The sequence below is a fragment of the Nesoenas mayeri genome (assembly GCF_963082525.1).
Source record: "Nesoenas mayeri genome assembly, chromosome: 12".
In the NCBI taxonomy this organism is placed as follows: domain Eukaryota; kingdom Metazoa; phylum Chordata; class Aves; order Columbiformes; family Columbidae; genus Nesoenas; species Nesoenas mayeri.
Window position 1 is genome coordinate 19239045 of NC_137547.1, and position 18196 is coordinate 19257240.

Here is an 18196-nt window from a genome sequence, read left to right on the forward strand (position 1 = left end):
CAGATGAAGGAAAATGCATATCAAGATCCCTCAGTTTGTCTGTCTGTGCGAGTTTACAGAGCAGGTTTGTCAGGCTGCCTTGAGAGAAACTCCCCTTTTAAACCTTAGCTTATCTTCCTGAAAAAATACAAGCATACAAAGAGATATTTTAATATATTTCAAAATATAACACTAATATGGATAATTTCCCACTATGAAATGGAACTAATCGTTCTTTATATCCTGTCAAATAATTTAACATTCTTATCTCTACCTCGACAATGGCTATACTGATCAGAATTGAGCACTTTCTAAGTTAACAGGGCAAGGGGGGTCATCATCATCAGGACTGTCCCATTTCAGGAAGACCTGGTGGTGGCATCTTTGCTTGATGGTACCTGATCACAGTTGTCTCTTAAGGCTACTGAGCCATTGCTGATTTTTCTAGCTAGGAGACAAACGGTGCCAGGGCCGCGCAGGCTTGCCTTTCGTGTTTACTGTATGCTAGAATGCTATGCTTAGTTGTTATTTTCTAAACCCTCTATTCTTTTTAGCAATGTGCTTATGAATAGATAAGTTGTCCAGTTAAAGATGCATAATACAGATAAAGGTTCTGCTCTAATTAAGTTACTGGAGGGCTATTTCAGTTCTGTCCATTGTTCATTTCTGCTTAGCAAAGTTGGGAGTATGCGAGTAGGATTTTATTTCAAGCAAGATTAACAAATACTGACCCTCAGCAGGTGGTACAAATGCATTAAATAAAACTTAATGTCAGCAAATAAAAGAGAAAAATATGCTGAATAACCATAACAGCACTGGAAGAAGCAGTCTTTCAAATTAATCCTTAGAAAGGATAAATGAGAGGTATAAGAGCAGAGGATATCACTGTAATTATTTTGATAATCCAGACTAAGGTAGTACATGAAATTTATAAACAAGTCCAGCAACAGCATTTTTTGTATGCAATAGGCTGCCCATTGCTGTAACATGGAAAGAGTAGATAAAAATTTCCAGAACAATCTAAATTCTTCTAATAAAACAGAAATAAATTTCATGAATGCTCCAAAGAACTGAAATCTAACTGGAGGCCAAAGCATCTTCTGTGATGGAATAACATTAAAACGACATATAATGGATTTAGCTGGGAATGAATGGAAACAAATGCATTCATTAGGTTAAAATCTAATATTTTCAATGGTGGTTGTCACTGCATCTCAAGTGTTATGTTCATAAAATAGTTAGTTAAAGAACAGTACTGTACCTTCCTTGGAATCTGCTTTTCTGACAGGAACTGTCCAAATTCAAAGTCTGGATAGTATTCTAACATAGTTCCCTCAAGAGTCTCAAGACAAGATCATGTTAACTATCCTGGTTGACTCTAGGCAGGATTATGTAGAGAGAATTTTCCATGGGCAGGATTACCTATGTGATTTCATATTAAGCTGCACAGAGAGTGATGGAGATTATTAATCCAAATGGCCTGTGGTACTTAACAGAAAAGCAATCTGTGGGATTATCTGTGTAGATGCAGCTTTTTGAATGAAATAAACCTGGCTCCTTAGGTAAAGTCTTCACGACAGAGTTATTTTAAGTTTTTGAGCAGTGTTTACTCATTTTAATAATAAAAAGAGAAGTCTGAAGTGGCCTAAAAGACAATTTCTTTGGTACAAAATATTCCAGTCATGTAACCCTTGGAAGTGGGAGCAATGATTGCACAGATATGAATATCTTGGGCTTCAGTGGAGCAAATTCTTTGGCTCCCATGAAAATGCACGTTTCAATCTGAAGCAGAATTTTAGCGTTTAATACTACTTTCTTATGGCTTCAGGAAAGTCTCTACATAGATAATATAGGCTTGGAAAAAAGCACATAGGTAATTTGAGACACTAAAAGATGGCTAAAATCTTTGTATGCATGTAAGCCTCTATGCTAAATTTTTGGCTAGAGGACTAAAAAAAGAGTAGGTGAAGGCAAGTAGGTCTTAAGTGCTGCAGGTCAACGCTATTTTGCTGAGCATATTTTCTGAGAAATGTATGGTTAACCCTTGAGCAAAGATTATACTACATTTGATTTGCTCTTAAGGCAAGGGAAATATTAGCTTGTTTTCTCAACTGGAACAAATCCATGCATTGCTTCTCAGGGCAGCCTCCCTTGAGTACATGCAGTACAATGCTTTTGTTAAGACTTAGCAGTGGTTCTACTTCTGATTCAAGAGGATTTAACAGCAAAAAATCATCAGTCAAGTTAAGAAAAGGGAGCACAAGAAAGAGAAAGGGTGAGACAGAGAGAGGAAGAAAGAATAATGCATTTTTTCATGTGGTGATTTTGGTTGACTGATACAGGAAAGAATAGGCAAATATTTTTGTACTTGAAATACACTTTAAATAGTTCATGTTCTTTCCCATTAGGCTGAATTTCATGGTAGCTGCACATGAAATGAAATACTTTAATGTCAGTGTTTTGCTTCTTAAATGCTAAAATCAAGCTCCCATGGTACTCTAAGGAAGTAACTATTTTGCCTCTGAAAGCCAAGATAAAGATGAGACATAAAAATTAACTGAATTGTGCAGACTTAGAATCCTGCAATATGAAATTATTTACTGTTTTATTTTTTCTTTCTACATTAAGGCACCTCTTCTACAGAGCTGCATTTACAGATGTGTATTCACACATCACCTGTTGGTAAGCCTATACTGTGTGAGAATCATGTCTATGAATGCACACACGTGGCTCATCAAGCTGTGGTTGATTACTGTGATGCCACAAACAGCCTTTGAGGAATGTCAGAGCTATGGCTCAACATGCTGATTGGTACTGTTAATCTTTACTTACATTATCACAATGCCCAGAATTCATGGTTAGGAAACTGGATGTGTGAGGTGTTATAAAAAGAACAAAGATTCCCTCCTCTCAAAAGAACTTATCCTGCATTGCTCGTGTTTGATCCACCACTTATTCTGCCAGAACTAGAGTAGGGTTTGTGGCCGTAGCATGGATGTTTTCCATCTTGTAGCAATATGCCAAGTATGTGATGGCAATCTCTCCTGAAATATAGCCTCAGTGGAAAGTCTGCTCTTACTCTCAGTAGATACACTGGATGTTGGTTTTGACCACCCAAGGTTTTCCTGATTCCCTTCCCTTCCTTTTCCCTGAAAATTCACTTTACCATGGTTAGCTGCAAAGCTTTTCCTGTACATGCCTAGGTCTGAAAGAGTACATAGGATACTATAGCCTGTCTTTCCTGTGTAACCACCTTTCTGTGTGTAAGCCCTCACGGAACTTTGTCAATGTCTCAAATACGAAACATCTAATGCCTCTGCCATTTGCTCATAACTGCACAAGTAATAATGTCATGAGTTCCAGTGAGACTGGACTGCCCACAATGGTGGTGGATATCCTCAAAGTACCATGGCCTCATTCTCGTCTTACAGCAGTGGACCACAAAATATTTCAGTGAGGTACATGATAGTAAAACTGGTTGGGAAAGAACTATCAGTTTTGTTTTTCCATTTTCCTAGGTATTTATTTCTGCCCTTCTTTCTTAGCATCTCTTTTTCCTCTGCCCTTCTCATTTCCAAGACCCAGCGTACCTGCATAGCTGATACAAAGCAATCTCTTCTTCTAAATGAGTATTGAGACCACATGGTAGTGGTTACTGGTACAGGGAGCCCCCATTACAGACACTATCATATCTGATTTTATAAGTGCTAGAACAAAAGGTTCTCATTTTATTCCCTCCCACTGCCTAAGTATGTGAATCCACAATATTAGGTTAGGCATTAACGACACAGTGGGCAGGAGGTGATTTGAAAGTAATTTCCTTCTCACTCTATCATTAGTCTGTGTCCGTGGTTGATGTACTGCTAGTGTTTTAAGAAGTAGTTCTCATGTGTTCCCCTTAGTTACTGACAAATCTAGAATCCCCTGGGGTGAATGCACAAATGTAGTGAGCATGTGTAACAGACTGAGGAACTTCGCCATTTCTTTCTCTGCTTAAAGAAAGAAGGTTTCCTCAGACCAAAAAATAAAACTGTTGTATAATAAACTTCTAACGGGTGTACTAGAGAAAAGCTTTTTGTTTATACACCTGCACAAACTTCCATGCTTTTGGATTCTCTAATCTTGGGTATTTGCTTAAAGGCCTGACTGCTCACACCAGAGCTGCTAGTTTACACCTAAGTACTGTCACAGAGGATCTAGTCCAGGACAAAGCAAAAAACCCACTGTGCTTCTCTGATGCGTTTTTATAGCAAAAATTCTGTAGTGTTGGTAGGAATAACTGACCAGCTTTCAGACTGGGATAATTATTGGGGGGCAATAGCAAAGACATCCCTTTTACTTGGGTGGGTATATTTTATCCCCGTTCTGGGTGACTGTTCTATTAGTTGATATCTGAGACTGAATTTCTATTTTAGTCCAGCCTCACCAAATGAAGTTCCATGTGATCAGCTTCCCTCAGGGTCCCTGTATAGCCGTAGTCCACCAAAAATTCAGCAGTCTCAATAGCTGATGACAGAAACACCTAAGTACCTAAGGTATTTACTGGGCAGTGAACTGTACTGCTTTTCAGAAGCACCTGAAAAGGGTCGCATTTTCTGGTTTGATACACATTGATGTACGTTTGAAGGTAAAACTATTGTACGGATTTTTTCAACACAGTTCCAAAAGTTATGTGTGTTCTTTTTCTGCGTTGCATAACCAGTAGTTGTTGTATAAAAACAGTATTATTACTGCTGTTTCAGCTTTACTTAAAGGTATCTTGGGTTTCTAGAAAGCCAGAGGTGGAACAAAATTAAAATAGAAAGAACAAAACAAAATAACACAGTATAGCATGTTATCAGCATTAAAGTCTTTTTGGACTTTGATAAACATTCCATGTAACAAATTTAAGAAACAGATCTCTGCACACTACTGAACAGCATCACCTGCTGCTTAGCAATGTAATTAATCGATCCTATCACAAAAGTGCTTTGGTAATTACACAGAAGACAGTCTTGTGAGTAGTACTCAGAGGGTTCATTTGCTGTCCTGTTGAGTGCTGTGCAATATGTTTGGATGTTCAGTCCTTCCATTACAAGCAGAGATTGTGATCTGAACAGCATTTCTGGACACTTCCCTCTATATACAGTACAAGATGTGGACCTCTGTACTCAGGAATTTTTAGGCTCAGGGAGATATCTTGAACCGGCTTTCTCAGAGTCAAGCTTCCAAGAACTGCAACAACAACTTAGTTTAAGCAATAGAAAGGGATTTAAACTCCAGTGTACCATGATTTTCAGTTTCCATAACTAAGAATAACTTTGACAAGGGCTGTTTTCACAGACAACTCAAAAGGTGGATTATGACTTTATTCTGTTATTTTTTTTAATGTGGAAGTTATTAATTTGTAACATGATAAAAATGGAAATTTTAACCTGTCCAATACACTAGATTTACAATTCTCACCATAAATCATAATGTAAACTTCCAGCTGAATGGAAACTCATTTCAAAACATCTGCTTAGTGTCCATTGAGGCATTTTTAGTCAAGAAATACCATATTGCATGGCAGAAGTTTGGACTATAGCTTTTGTCTGGGTTTCAGAAAAGGCCAGACAACAGCTGTCTCTTCCCTCCTCCATTTAATTCATCAGAACTACAGGTAGTAACAGTCTCTGTTGCACACTAGTAATGTGCATTCATATAAATACAGACTAGTGATGACACTGCTGACTACCAGCAGTTTGATTCAGAAAATATTAGGTCAGCTTTTGTCCATGAAGAAACAGAAATCTAGAAGAAGGTCAAAATTTTCACTGGGCATTTGTGTGCATGATTGGAGGGGAATACAGATGTGGCCTCTAAACACATGGGGAGACGATGGCCATACATTTTTACTAGTGATAGTTCGATAACTGTAGCTCTATAGTATGCTACATGTGCCTGTTGTTAATAAACAAGTGACCTAATGCGACTTATCAAAAGGTTTTCAGGTTGTTGAAATAATTACATGGAAGTAGATTTTTACTATTTTAATTGAAAAATATTTTATATGTTTATGCAAAAAATTGACAATCCCCCTGTCTATGAAAACATCAAAATAAGAAACCAACATTCTTATGTGATAGATCTATTTGCATTTTTAATCTGTTGCCTTAAACTGCATGATAGACTGTCTAAGGACACGCGAAGTAATGGACAGGTTATATGATTGAGACAAGCTTTGAAGATGTTTACCACAAGTGCTTTAACAGAGAAACATGCAATAAGGGAACTATGCTTCCTTCTTGGTACCTTTTTATTGTATTACGTGTGGGTTTTGTATGAAGGAGATGAAGTTTTTCTTGGCCAAAATTAAAAAAAAAGAAGAATGGAGATGCCATTAACTGTAAAGTAAGTGTAACAAATCTAAGATGAAAAAGAATAATGGCAACTAATATGTAAAAGCTTGATGTTTTTATTCATGCTTTATGGCTCAAGGGTATAGTGCACTAAATGAGTATTGCCTTCAGCAGGCATCACAGGTTCTTGGATCTTGCCAGGAAATTCTAAAATGTATTAGGATGAAATAGACAAGTGCATGAAAGTGTTTGCTAACCTGTGGGCTAAACGTTTCATTGTTAGTATTACAAAAGCAGAAAGTTAGAAATAAGAACAATAAATAATTCAAGTGGAGTTCCTCTATCTTGCACACATCAAAAATAATGAAGATGTCAATATATCTGTTTATATATACTCACCCCCTTATATACATGTTATATAATATTACCTATAGATTAGTTGCAAAGGGATTTTTTTAATACACAAGTGGTCATTTAGCCACGTGTTCAGATGTGACTTGTTGGTGTGAATGCTAACTGCATAGGGAAATCTCTGTCAGCTTTGGAATTCCACCTGGCTCTGTCCCCACCTTGTCTGTCCACTATTACTGGGTAGCAGTGCTGTTCTGGGCAGTATGAGACCGAAGGAAACGGTGAACCAGATCTAATTGCATAGTGGTTCTGTGTAGATTTGCTGTTGGTGCTGATCTTCTAACAGGTCTTGCTGTTATTCAGCAAAACCAACACATGGCAGAGGTGCTTTGGCACTTGTCTTGTCTGAAACATTTCTGTGTCTGTGAAGTATATATGAAGTGACAGATGTTAGTGCCTCGCTGGATGACACTCTGCTCGCTCTCAGGTTCGTCTGTGAACAGCAAATCAGTTTTTACATTGAAAAATAATGGATTTTTCCTCTAGGCAATTTCTGATTTGCGTGTGCTTCTGTAACCATTGCAAATGATCTGTTGGGTTAGTGTTTTTGAGCTCTTAATGTGTTCAGAGCAAACCTGTGACTATTTGACTCTATTTTGTTAGCTATCTTTGTTTTTTCTTATTAGCACTGAATGGATAGCTTTGTATTTAGCAACATTTACATACATTAAATTTACATACATTAAAAAGAGTTTGTTGCCACACTACTTGCTTTATGCATACCTTTATGGAAGGGCAGAAAATAATGCATACTTAGGTGCAGTGTAAGTCACTGAAAGGTTTTTATGTGATCCAGGCAAGATGCAACATCATAAAAACTGATGTGTACCCATTAAATCTTCCACAATCACACCCAATATGTTTTTTTTTCAGAGAAAAAAAACAAATCACATGTCTAACTCTTATCTCTGCTGATTAGATTAGGCATTAAAAGCATAAGAGCCTGAGGTCTTGCCTAGATTCAGGTCTTGTGTGTCCTCCCATGCATTTTAACTGTAGCCCTTCTGAATTCTAAGTTAAACTCAATCTTCTGTGCTTTGTGGAGCTGACCTGGATCCTGCTCTTCTTACTGGGCTCTGTTCACTTCTGCAGTGCAGCCACGTTGCACGAACCCCCCTGTAGAGCCAGGCAGCGGGTCTGGAGATGACCCAGCTGGTGTTGCAGGCCTGCTGTCTACACCATGCATGTTCCAGAGGGTTTAACTCTGCATTAGCTGTGTCTTGCCTCTGAATGCCCACGAGAGGATGGACAGTGTCAGGCTCACTCTTAAAACTCATTTTTTTTGTTGACTTTCATCTGAAGTGCATTACCAGTATCACAGAATCACAGAATGTCAGGGGTTGAAGGGCCCTGGAAAGCTCATCCAGTGCAATCCCCCCATGGAGCAGGAACACCCAGATGAGGTTACACAGGAAGGTGTCCAGGCGGGTTGGAATGTCTGCACAGAAGGAGACTCCACAACCCCCCTGGGCAGCCTGGGCCAGGCTCTGACACCCTCACTGGGAAGAAGTTTCTTCTCAAATTTAAGTGGAACCCCTTGTGTTCCAGTTTGTACCCATTACCCCTTGTCCTATCGTTGGTTGTCACCGAGAAGAGCCTGGCTCCATCCTCCTGACACTCACCCTTTAGATATCTGTAAACATTAATGAGGTCACCCCTCAGTCTCCTCTTCTCCAAGCTATAGAGCCCCAGCTCCCTCAGCCTTTCCTCATAAGGGAGATGCTCCACTCCCTTCAGCATCTTTGTTGCCCTAACAAAGTAGCTGTTGTTCTGCTCTCCTTGTTGTAATTTCTGGTCTTTCTGCAAAATTGAGGCTGTGTTCTTCTGTGTACGATGTTGTGTTAACTAAAAACCCAAGTCTGCGAATATTTCTGTCAAGTAATTAGTGACAGCAGTATGTGATCTATCTTATTTGTACTGTGTAGAATAGAAGTCTAAAAGTAATTTGCCCTCTTAGATGTTGCTAGATAGAAGACGGGTATGTTAAAAGGATGGTTTCAGAGGTGAAACTGTAGCTTGAAATTAACAAGTAAACATGAAGAGCAAAAAGCAGTAACAGGAAAAAGCTGAGATAGTTACATCACCAAGTTTGCTAGTAAACAGCATTTGTTGAGGTTACAACACACTTTCATTCATCAGAAACCCTCCAACCCGTCTTTCAACGTATTTGCAACAAATCTGGTTCTAATGTGAGCTATCTGCACTGTTCACAAAAGTTACCCTATGACTCCTTGAAACACGCTCTTAAGTATCTCTGACTTGACAGTAATTCTTACCTCTCTCTTGCTGAAGTGTTATTTTAATCAGCTGGCAGCTATTTTATTCACATTAACATTTCCAAATGCAGACTGCCCGGCCAGCAGTCACTGCTCTGTAGACATGGCAGTGTCTGATTGTTTCCTGCAATGGCAACTGCCTTTTTTAGCCTTATTTTATTCTCCCCCGTCCACTGGTGTTTCAGAGCAGCAGCCCCCACAGTACATTGCCTTAATGCATTTTGAGCTTGACCAAATCTTCCATTCCCACTACTACTGATATTTGTCTACTATTCTACTTGAAATCAGCATGCAGTATAAATGATTTGGACATATGAATAAATCAACCTCTAAATATCCATATCCTTCCAACAGCAAAACCAGACAAAATCTAATATTTAGAACAGTATATTGCTCCCAACACGGATTCTTTGAGCAAATGGATTCACATTCGTAGGAGATGTCATGATTTAGGAAAGTGACGGGTAACTCACTTGAGCATGTTAGTTTGATGGACATGTAGTCTCTGCCACAGTCTCTCTTATAGTGACAGCGCAGCCAGTTTAAGAGGCAGAGTCCGTCACCACACTGTAGTTCTTCTTTTTTACATGGCAGAATACTCTGTTCATCTAAAAGGAGGAGAAACAATAGATTACTTTATGTAACAAGCAACTCCTTCGTGAGCAACAAAGCCACAGGTCAGCTGAAAGTCAATCTTTTGCTTTTGAAAGCCCTGGGCAGATGAAAACACTCTCTCCTCTTTGTCAGATCTGAAAAGGGTTTCAGACTTAAATATTTCCTGTGCTGTTGTTGCTGATCATTTAAATGGCGTTTGAGACAGATGAGATCTAGGTGCAGCATACCAAAGAAATCACAAGGGTACCGTGTCTCTGAGGTAACCAGCCTTCTGACTGATTTACGTGCTTTAACATCCAAAAGAAACAATCCATTTTTGCTCCAACTTAACACACAAAATGGATAAACCAGGGGAAAAAAAGAGATCTGCTGTCCTGCATAAACCTGAAGGACTGGATTAAGGGCTTCTTTGCTGTAACTCTCACAATCCTTTTCCAGTTTGAAAATTAGGGGTAGAAACTCAGTCTGACAGAGTGGGGATTTTTTTTTAATAATCTTAATAAAGCCTTGGGTAAATTTATGGATACAAACTCAGGTTTGGGTTGCGGTGACATTATATCCTATACAGTGGGGTCTGCAGCTCTGCATGAAGCCAAATCTTTGGCTCCTTGGTTGAAAGAATGTTAGACTGCAAGGGTTAATAGCGCTCAGCACCTCGAAAACATTTATTCCTGCCCTACTCTTCTCTGAGAGGTGTCTCAGTGTGGCTGCTTGTACTGGTTGGATGGGATCCCCTTCAAAAACTCAAGTATCATTTCTGTTTATTTGATAGGCAGCAGTGTTGGACTCTGATCTGTATTTTGGCACAGTGGTTGCATAGGAATGAATTTTAATCTATTCTCTCCACTAAAAAAAATTAAAAAGTTAGGAATGGGAGGTAGGAGTTGAGAGAAGCTGGTGAAACTAAAGCTTTAAGTCAGTAGTTACAGTGGAAATGAACAATTTGGAGTTGTCAGCCTACATCCTTGTAAAGGAGGATGAGAAGTTATCAGGCTTGGAGAGAAACTGATGCCTTCCCAGTGTAGATTCCAGCCTAATACATGAAAAGGTGAAAAACTAATTTTTGATGTAAACAGATGATTTCAAGCCATCATGAAATAAATTTATGGTAGAAAGGTATTGAGCAAGAGATGCGACCTATTAGAAGCAAAGAGCAAAGGATTCTGAGGTGTGGTTCTGGAGCTATTTGAACATCCTTTCTGCACAGCTGGAGTCATTAAAGTCTGAAGTGCAATGTGGAAAACAGTAGGGAGATACAGGATATGCCTTTAAGGAAAGGGAGATGAGACCCTCTTTGGTGCCTTCAGAAAACATCGACACTACAAAGAAAAAATCAGTGAGGAGCAGATTATTCTGGAAATTAAACTTTGCAGTACACTTAGAGAAGAGGGAGCAACTATAGTGTGTGTTTCCCTGACTGCTGGCGTCACAGACCTACAGGGTTTCCAGCATTCTCTGTTAGACTGGTAACGGGTGGTAGATGTTGGTGCCTTGATCACTGACTCTTCTCAAGGCACCCCTCAAGTGCAAGGGAATACGCTGCTGTGGGGTGGCGAAGTCTTGGTACAGATCTGTCAGTCTCTCACTTGAACTTCCTGGCATAATGTGCTCTCTCCAGGACACCAGCACACAGAAAAGCTGTCACACGCCGCTTGAAGCAATCTCTTGCCTTTCTGTATGTCTCAATCTGTTGCAGCCAGTGAAACCACTGTAAGATACCTGTCACAGGCCCAAAATCACCCAGTTTCTTCACCTGCTTGAACTGAGGCACTGGGCTCCACCTGTGCATACAAATGTGAATTTATGTTCACTGAGTACTGGCCTCCAGACAACTGTGTCTGTTTTCTGGGAAAAATGCAGGATTTGCCATCAAGAACTGCAGACTCCCTAGTCTGTAGCAGTGGAGAAAGTGTTTTATTCTTGCTGCATACACAAAGATTTCCTCGTTTATGAGTAGAAGTTTATTCAACCTTTCACCATCGTCCTGGGGCCTCAGAACACAGGTAGCAGTGCGGTAGTCACTGACAGCACAGCTGGCAGCCAGCTGTGCCACTGCTGTGTGTGAGCCGAATGCGGAGAGGCAGCATCCAAAGTGTCTACTCAACAGCCTCCTGGTTTTAGTACCAGGATTTTCTGTGCTTTTCCTTTGCAGCAAGTATGACCCTGTGCCTGGCTTAGGTGGGTTTTCATGTGGAAAGAGGAGAGCCACATACAAACGCTTTTGTTCCTTCTTGATTTTGTAAGATAATCCTGTTTAGCAAGAGTACATTTGTAAGATCTGTAAAGGTTGTAACACGGAAATCTTAACGTGGGATTTTAAAACACTCTCTGCATATCTTATTGTTTTGTTTTTCCTGATTCATGCATCCAAATGATCATTTTACATATCTGGGGACATTCCTTGTGCTCTTAGGTGTAACAGCAGAGACATAGTTCAATATGGTTATTACCAAAGTTTACTAATATTTAAATACATAATTATATAGTCAATAGTTGTAAAATACTTTTTTATAATAGCAATATGTATTGGCAGTCTGGTTAACTGGCTGAAAAACTGGTTGATTTGTTTGCTTTTGCCTATGCCTACAATCCATTTCTTCAGAGATGAATCTCAGAACTGCTGAGGAGGAGGTGGAGGAGGCAGCGTGATGCAGGAAGGGGAGGCAGTTTGGGTAGAACCATTTGTCTGCCTTTTTACTTCTCTGACAGTTTTGGGCCCCCTTCATTTAAGTATTAGAAACAGTGACTGAAGTTTGTAACTGCTGATTAATAATGACATATTCATTATAATCAATATTTTCTAGACATAATTGTGACTTCTTACTGTAAAAAACAAACATACCTGACGAAAAGCTAAAAGCACTTTGCGAAGAAAATCCAATGTTTCTCTCAGAAGGAAACATCTAAAGCAACAAAGCTAATGCCAAATTTTATGTCTGATCAGAAAGTTCCATTACGTGCCAAAACTGTCCACCTGCCTTGGTATTGTGTGGTTTAAGTCATGTAGCTCTATTGCTGAGTGTTTGCTTGCCTAGACTTTGCTTGTGTGATTTTTACCCCTTTGTCCTGTACAAGCGCAGTATTCTTGAGGCACAGCTGCAGTCCTGCTCCTGAGCCTTTGCACTTGCTGAGGGGAGTAAACGGGTCTAGTACCTGGCATATGTGAGTTCTGTATAGCTGAGGAACCCCCTATATGGTCGCCTTCCTGTGGTACACAGCCTGGGACAACACTAGCCTCTTCCCAGGCTGGGCATTACAGTAATTAAACACAATAGCCCTTGCATAGAAGGCCAGCATGTTGGGTCTGGCTGAACTGTACTCAGTTAAGGCCAAAGTAAAACAAAAATATTGTCTTAGGAATGCGTAATTTTCAAGAGACGTAGGCACCCCTTTGGAAATTAGGGCAATACTCAGACTACTCTGAACTGTTTGCTGCAACAGTTCGATTACAAAACTCCACTAAAGTTAATGCAATAGCAAGTTGTCTTGCCATGAAGTGGCCTCTCTGGGAGGTGCAATGGCAGGGAACAATCTGAGCTTAAGGGTCAAGGGAAGCAAAAAATTGATAAGAAATTATAGTATTCTTATATGAATCTCCAAACTAAACATATTCTGGCTACATATGTAATGAAGTGCTATTAAATATTTCATGCATAATGTAAACCAAACAGTTCCATAATTAAAAGAAAAAAAAACCCAACTAAACAAACAAACAAACAAAACCCCAAAACACCTAAACAGTATTTTTGCAATATTAACCTGTAGCAACACAAGCACATTACAAGTATTTTTTTGCCAAGCCTACAGGCAATTCACTAATAAATGGGTAGACAGCCACATGTAGCTACATTAATGTAAGCATCTAAAATTCCCTCTAATTTTTGTATTGTTATTAGGTGTTTTCTACGACTTATGTGATGCCAATTTGTCATATATTAGCTAGCCAGAAGGCAATCAGTTTTAATCAGCATCTACCAATTTTGCACTTACTCTTGAGCCCAACTTTAGCATGTTTTTTGTAGGAGTTTAAGGGAGTACCAGGCAATCTGAAGGATACCGATACCACTTTGCATTTACTTGGTTTAGCACTGTCTTCAGCTTTACGAATGAAACTCTGCTTACCAAAGTTATCTTAGGTTAGATCCTACAAATACCTAATGTTGGTGGAGGCTGGTCTTGATACTAAGAGGAGTTTCTCCAGGTTGGTAGGTTGTGGCAGCAAACATCAAGCCTGATGGTAATTATACTCTGTGAATGATAGTAGCTGCCTGGCTTTGTTGTTCCTTTCAATATGTTACCAAGTAAATAAGATAACTGTTCGCCTGTTCTTTCATTAAATTTTAGGTTTAATCACATGATTTCTCACCCATGATGGGCATCTTAGCTTGAAAGTTGGTACCAAAGTCATAGTCTAGTTGCAACATTTCAGTGTGGCTTGTCCTGAGCTGCAGCACTTGCTCTGAGAGATATCTTGGTTGTTTTAATGGTTGTGCATATATTTTTATCATTATGCGTTCTCTTCTCCAAGAGATTGGACATGCTGCTCTGCTTCCCTGCATACATGTGCTTTTCTGATAAAATAGGACCAGTGACGTGGGCAGAATTAGCTCCTATAATGTTTTATTTCCTTTTCAAAAAACTTTAAGGTAATAACTACAAAAGTCAGTCATAAAAGTAGAGTAGAAGGAAGTCCAGTGTCAGGAATTGTTTTATTTCAATGACTGGAAGTAGTTTTAGCCACATTTGTTTCATTAGTGAGTGCCAAAATGATACAAATTTTGATTGATGTCAGTGTGCTCAATTTGGAAACCAGTTTTAGCAGCTATGTGCTAATTTGTTGTTGTGGGAGAAAATGATGAAAAGAAGGATTTTGTTTTAAAAATGAAATATTGAAGTACTTGTACCTGACAGTAAATTTTATGGTTCTGTATTTCATACAATTCTCTCACTCATTTCTGTGAGTTTTGTCTGTATAAAGATCACAAGGTTAAGGCCATTTCTGTTAACTCAGTTGCTTTCTTAGTCAGGAAGCTATTTGTTTTTTAATGGATTGATGTTTATCTGCTAGAGGACTTTAAATATAATTTTCCTACAGCTGTACATGGCTGCAAGGCATGCCATTAATGCAGTTTGAAAAAAAAAAGAGACTACTTACAGAGATTGGAATAATTGCTGCCTATTCCAATACGGATGGAGCTTCCAGAGATGAGAGGAAGATGGAAGAAAAGAACTAAGGAGGAAAAAGTGGGGAAAAAAAAAAGGTCCTTAATAGCAGTTTGTTTTTGTTTGGCAGTCAGATGTCAGTTGAAGACACATTGTGTTGTTAACATGCACCCACTCTTTCTGGGGCCAGATTACATGTTTCAGACTCTGAATACACACACAGATGTAGCTTGAATGGGGGTGAAAAAACCAAACAAGTCATTGCTTTGTACTTCCAGGAATGAGTCCAGTTCAGGAAATGATATTACATGTGACTTTAATGCCTCGTAGATTGAAACAACCCATGTATAAACAACAATGTGTTATATAAATATGCTAATTATTGTATCAAGTCATTCACCAGTCACTGAAACAGGCACCTACCATTGTGAAACAAGATAACTGTTTCCTAATTTGCCTAAGTGCATCTTGAATACATTAGGGCTGTGTGTGTCAAACTGGGTTGGAATAAATTTATTCTAAAATTTGACACACATACTCCCCCTATGTATTTAAGCTTTAATATTTATAACTTGCATTTCAAAGGTTTATACTTGCAGACAACAAAATGCACATGAGTAAACTGTGTCCTAAATAACAAAATGTTTAGATTTCCTATAAGGTGGGCTTGATGCTCCTGCGGTTGCATATAGAACAGCTCCCGGTCGTCGGTGGGATGTCACGCAGCCCTTGCACAGCGTTTTGCCGAGGCTGCGCTCCCATCCAGCCGAGCCGTGCTGTCCCCTGTGCCACGGGGACGCTCCCGGTTCCTGCCCCCACAGACGGCACCTGGTTCCTGGTCTTCCCTCCCCATCCCGCCCTTCCCCCGGGAGCCGCACCCCGGCGCAGCCCGATGCGGGGGTGCTTTTTCTGCTTCGGGAGGGGGTTCCCGAGTAACAAAGTTTCCGCGGAAGCCCATCCCACCGCCGCCCGCCCGGGCCGCCCTCGGGGCACAGTGCTGCCCGGCTGGGGGCTGCCCCCCGCCCGGCGGCTCCCCCGCTGCCACCGCCGCAGGGTCAGGCTCCCGGCGCGCCTTACCCCAGCACACAGCGCCGGCCGTTCTCTCCATGCGCCTCCGCCGCGGCTCCCCGGCGGCTTGCGGGCGGCGGCGGGCGGCGAGGCGGGCGCAGCCGCCGCCGGGAGACGCGCCCCGCCGCCTCCTCCTCCGCGCGGGGCCGGAGCGGCGGCGGCTGGACGGAGCCGGCGCCCGTGGGGGAGGGCGGGGGCAGGCGGGTGACCTCCGCCCCGCGGGGGCCGGCTGCAGCTCCCCCTCCCCTGCCCGGCCTCCAGCGGCGGCGGGGCGGGACGGAGCGGGGGCAGGCCCGGCCTGTGGGGAGCGGGTCCCCGGGATGCGGGGTGCTGGTCTGGCCTGTGGGGAGCGGGGCCCGGGGGCGGTGCGGCCGGCGGAGGCCGCACGGCGAGCCGGGGTGCTCGGGGCTGCACATCTGTGGGGTCTGACCGCCCTGCGGGGTTCCGGGGCCTGCGGGAACCCCGGCTCCGCGCCTTCCCCTCCCTGCTGCGCTGCCTGGGGAAAGGGAAGGCGAGTGTTAGGGACGCTGCGGGGCTTTGCTGCCTGGATAAGGAGCTGTAGGCGGATAACGGCTCTTGAAAGCCGAGTCCAGCCTAGCACTTGGGCTGAAAGGGAGGAGACTGCCTGGGAATAAACCCGCGGGGATGGACGGGATTATCTGAGCAGTGCGGAGGGAGTAATTCGCTGAGGCTGGATGGGGGCCAGGAGAAGAATGTAGTCCAAGTAGGAGCTAAAACCACTTTACAGTAGTAAGATCTGCTTGTTACCAAGGCTCTTCGAAGCATTTCTCATTGCGAATGATAAATGCTCTGGTGCTAAAGACAGAGAAAATGGGGTTGCAGCTGGTACTAAAGCATATGAGCTTTTATAATCGGCTGTTTACCTCCAAGAAAAGGATGCCAGCAGCTGCTTAGGTAAAGAACGCAAGAATAAGGCCGTTTTGGCACATCATGTCACACTTTTTCTTTTAAATGTTGCAAGTTCTATTGGCATTTTCTCCTGTGCATACATTAACCCTGCAGTTACTTGCTGAGTGGTCCCACTGATCAGGTTTGTGAGGGATGCTCCACGAGTATGTGCACAGCCTCCTTTGCTTCCCTGCCCCGGGTGGCTCTGTAGTCTGGTGGGAAAGTTCTTTCACGTTGCAACAACTTTACCAGCAGTATCTAGACTGTTCAATTTCTCTTTGGTTCCGTAGTAATGGATTCAGAGTTGTAATGAAATTTGGGGTGGATGTAAAGCCTTTGTACTCGCTGGTCTTTCTGTAAAGGTTTTCCTGCTGTCATTGATCACTTGCCCCCCCTGCCCCCTTTCTTTTTAAATCCACCTAAGTATGGAGCCTAAGGCAGTTGAAATGAAGGTTTACTGGAAATTTACAAGTATGTTTCCCTGTGAGTCAGTGGTATCTGTACCTTTTGCCAAAACTATAGTACCTTAGTTCTTAATTAACATATCTCTACCCTAAAATCCCTTAAAATGCTGCTGCAAAAGTTATTGTGTGATTAATTTCTTCAACTCCTCAGAATCTCTGACTCCTTAAAAGACTCCTCTATCATTTCAATACATGGAAACTGTATTGCTTCATTTTAAAGCTCTTCGTTGTTTAGTTATGGCATGAAGGTGTGAATCTGTATATGCATCAGAAAAGCTGTTTTTCTGGATATGTGCCCCCTTGGCCTCATTCTGTGTGTGGAGTCATGTATGAGTGTAATGCTATACTTAAGGATATTATATTTTCTCCACTTTAAATTTCAGGAATTTCTAATGTTTAGTGCTTCTGCAAAGTCTGGTGATGGCAGCTTTCCCAAATGGCTCCTTATATTTAGCTGTACTATCAGTATTAACTTTAATCCTGACAGACTTGAAGTCTTGTGTTTGACTGAATAATCTATGCTTAGACAAGTATATAAGCTGACAAACTGTGGGAAATGCAGAGGTCTCAGTAATTGACTTTGAGTACAGGGGAATTGCTTAGTGTTTGGCAATTCTAAAAAAAAAAACAACCACCCCTGTCTAAGCCTGGCTTTAGAACCCTTTCTGTGACAGTCTTGTCCTTTATCTCCAGTAGGAATTGCAACTACTTCTGAGACATAAGAATGTTTGTTTCTGGGCCAGATAACACAATGTACAACATATGATCTATCAAAGCCTGCAGAAACATCGTCATAGTTAACAATAACTTCCCTGGTACTTACACGTACTTGGCATGACCGTCTTGAATCTACTGAAATGTAGGTTTGGCTTACTCCGCTAATTTCCAAATCTGCGTCACGTGCATATGGAGATAGGGCTGGTTTTTACTTTTATCCTTTGTGTTTTCCAGCTTTCAAGGGTTCCTGTTTTTCTCCTTCAGTTGTGCACTG

General features: G+C 41.3%; 1 protein-coding gene across 1 annotated transcript in view; it reads right to left on the minus strand.

Annotated features, from left to right (window-relative positions):
• The window catches only part of BEAN1 (brain expressed associated with NEDD4 1), a gene marked incomplete at its 5' end in the record, with an annotated part of 37411 nt that extends 21539 nt beyond the window's left edge, over positions 1-15872 (minus strand). Inside the window, 3 exons of the mRNA XM_080351956.1 lie at positions 9460-9594; positions 14757-14831; positions 15842-15872. Coding sequence (XP_080208082.1) covers positions 9460-9594; positions 14757-14831; positions 15842-15872 — 241 coding nt within the window. The remainder of the gene's footprint in view (positions 1-9459; positions 9595-14756; positions 14832-15841) is intronic.
• Positions 15873-18196: the final 2324 nt, after the last annotated feature.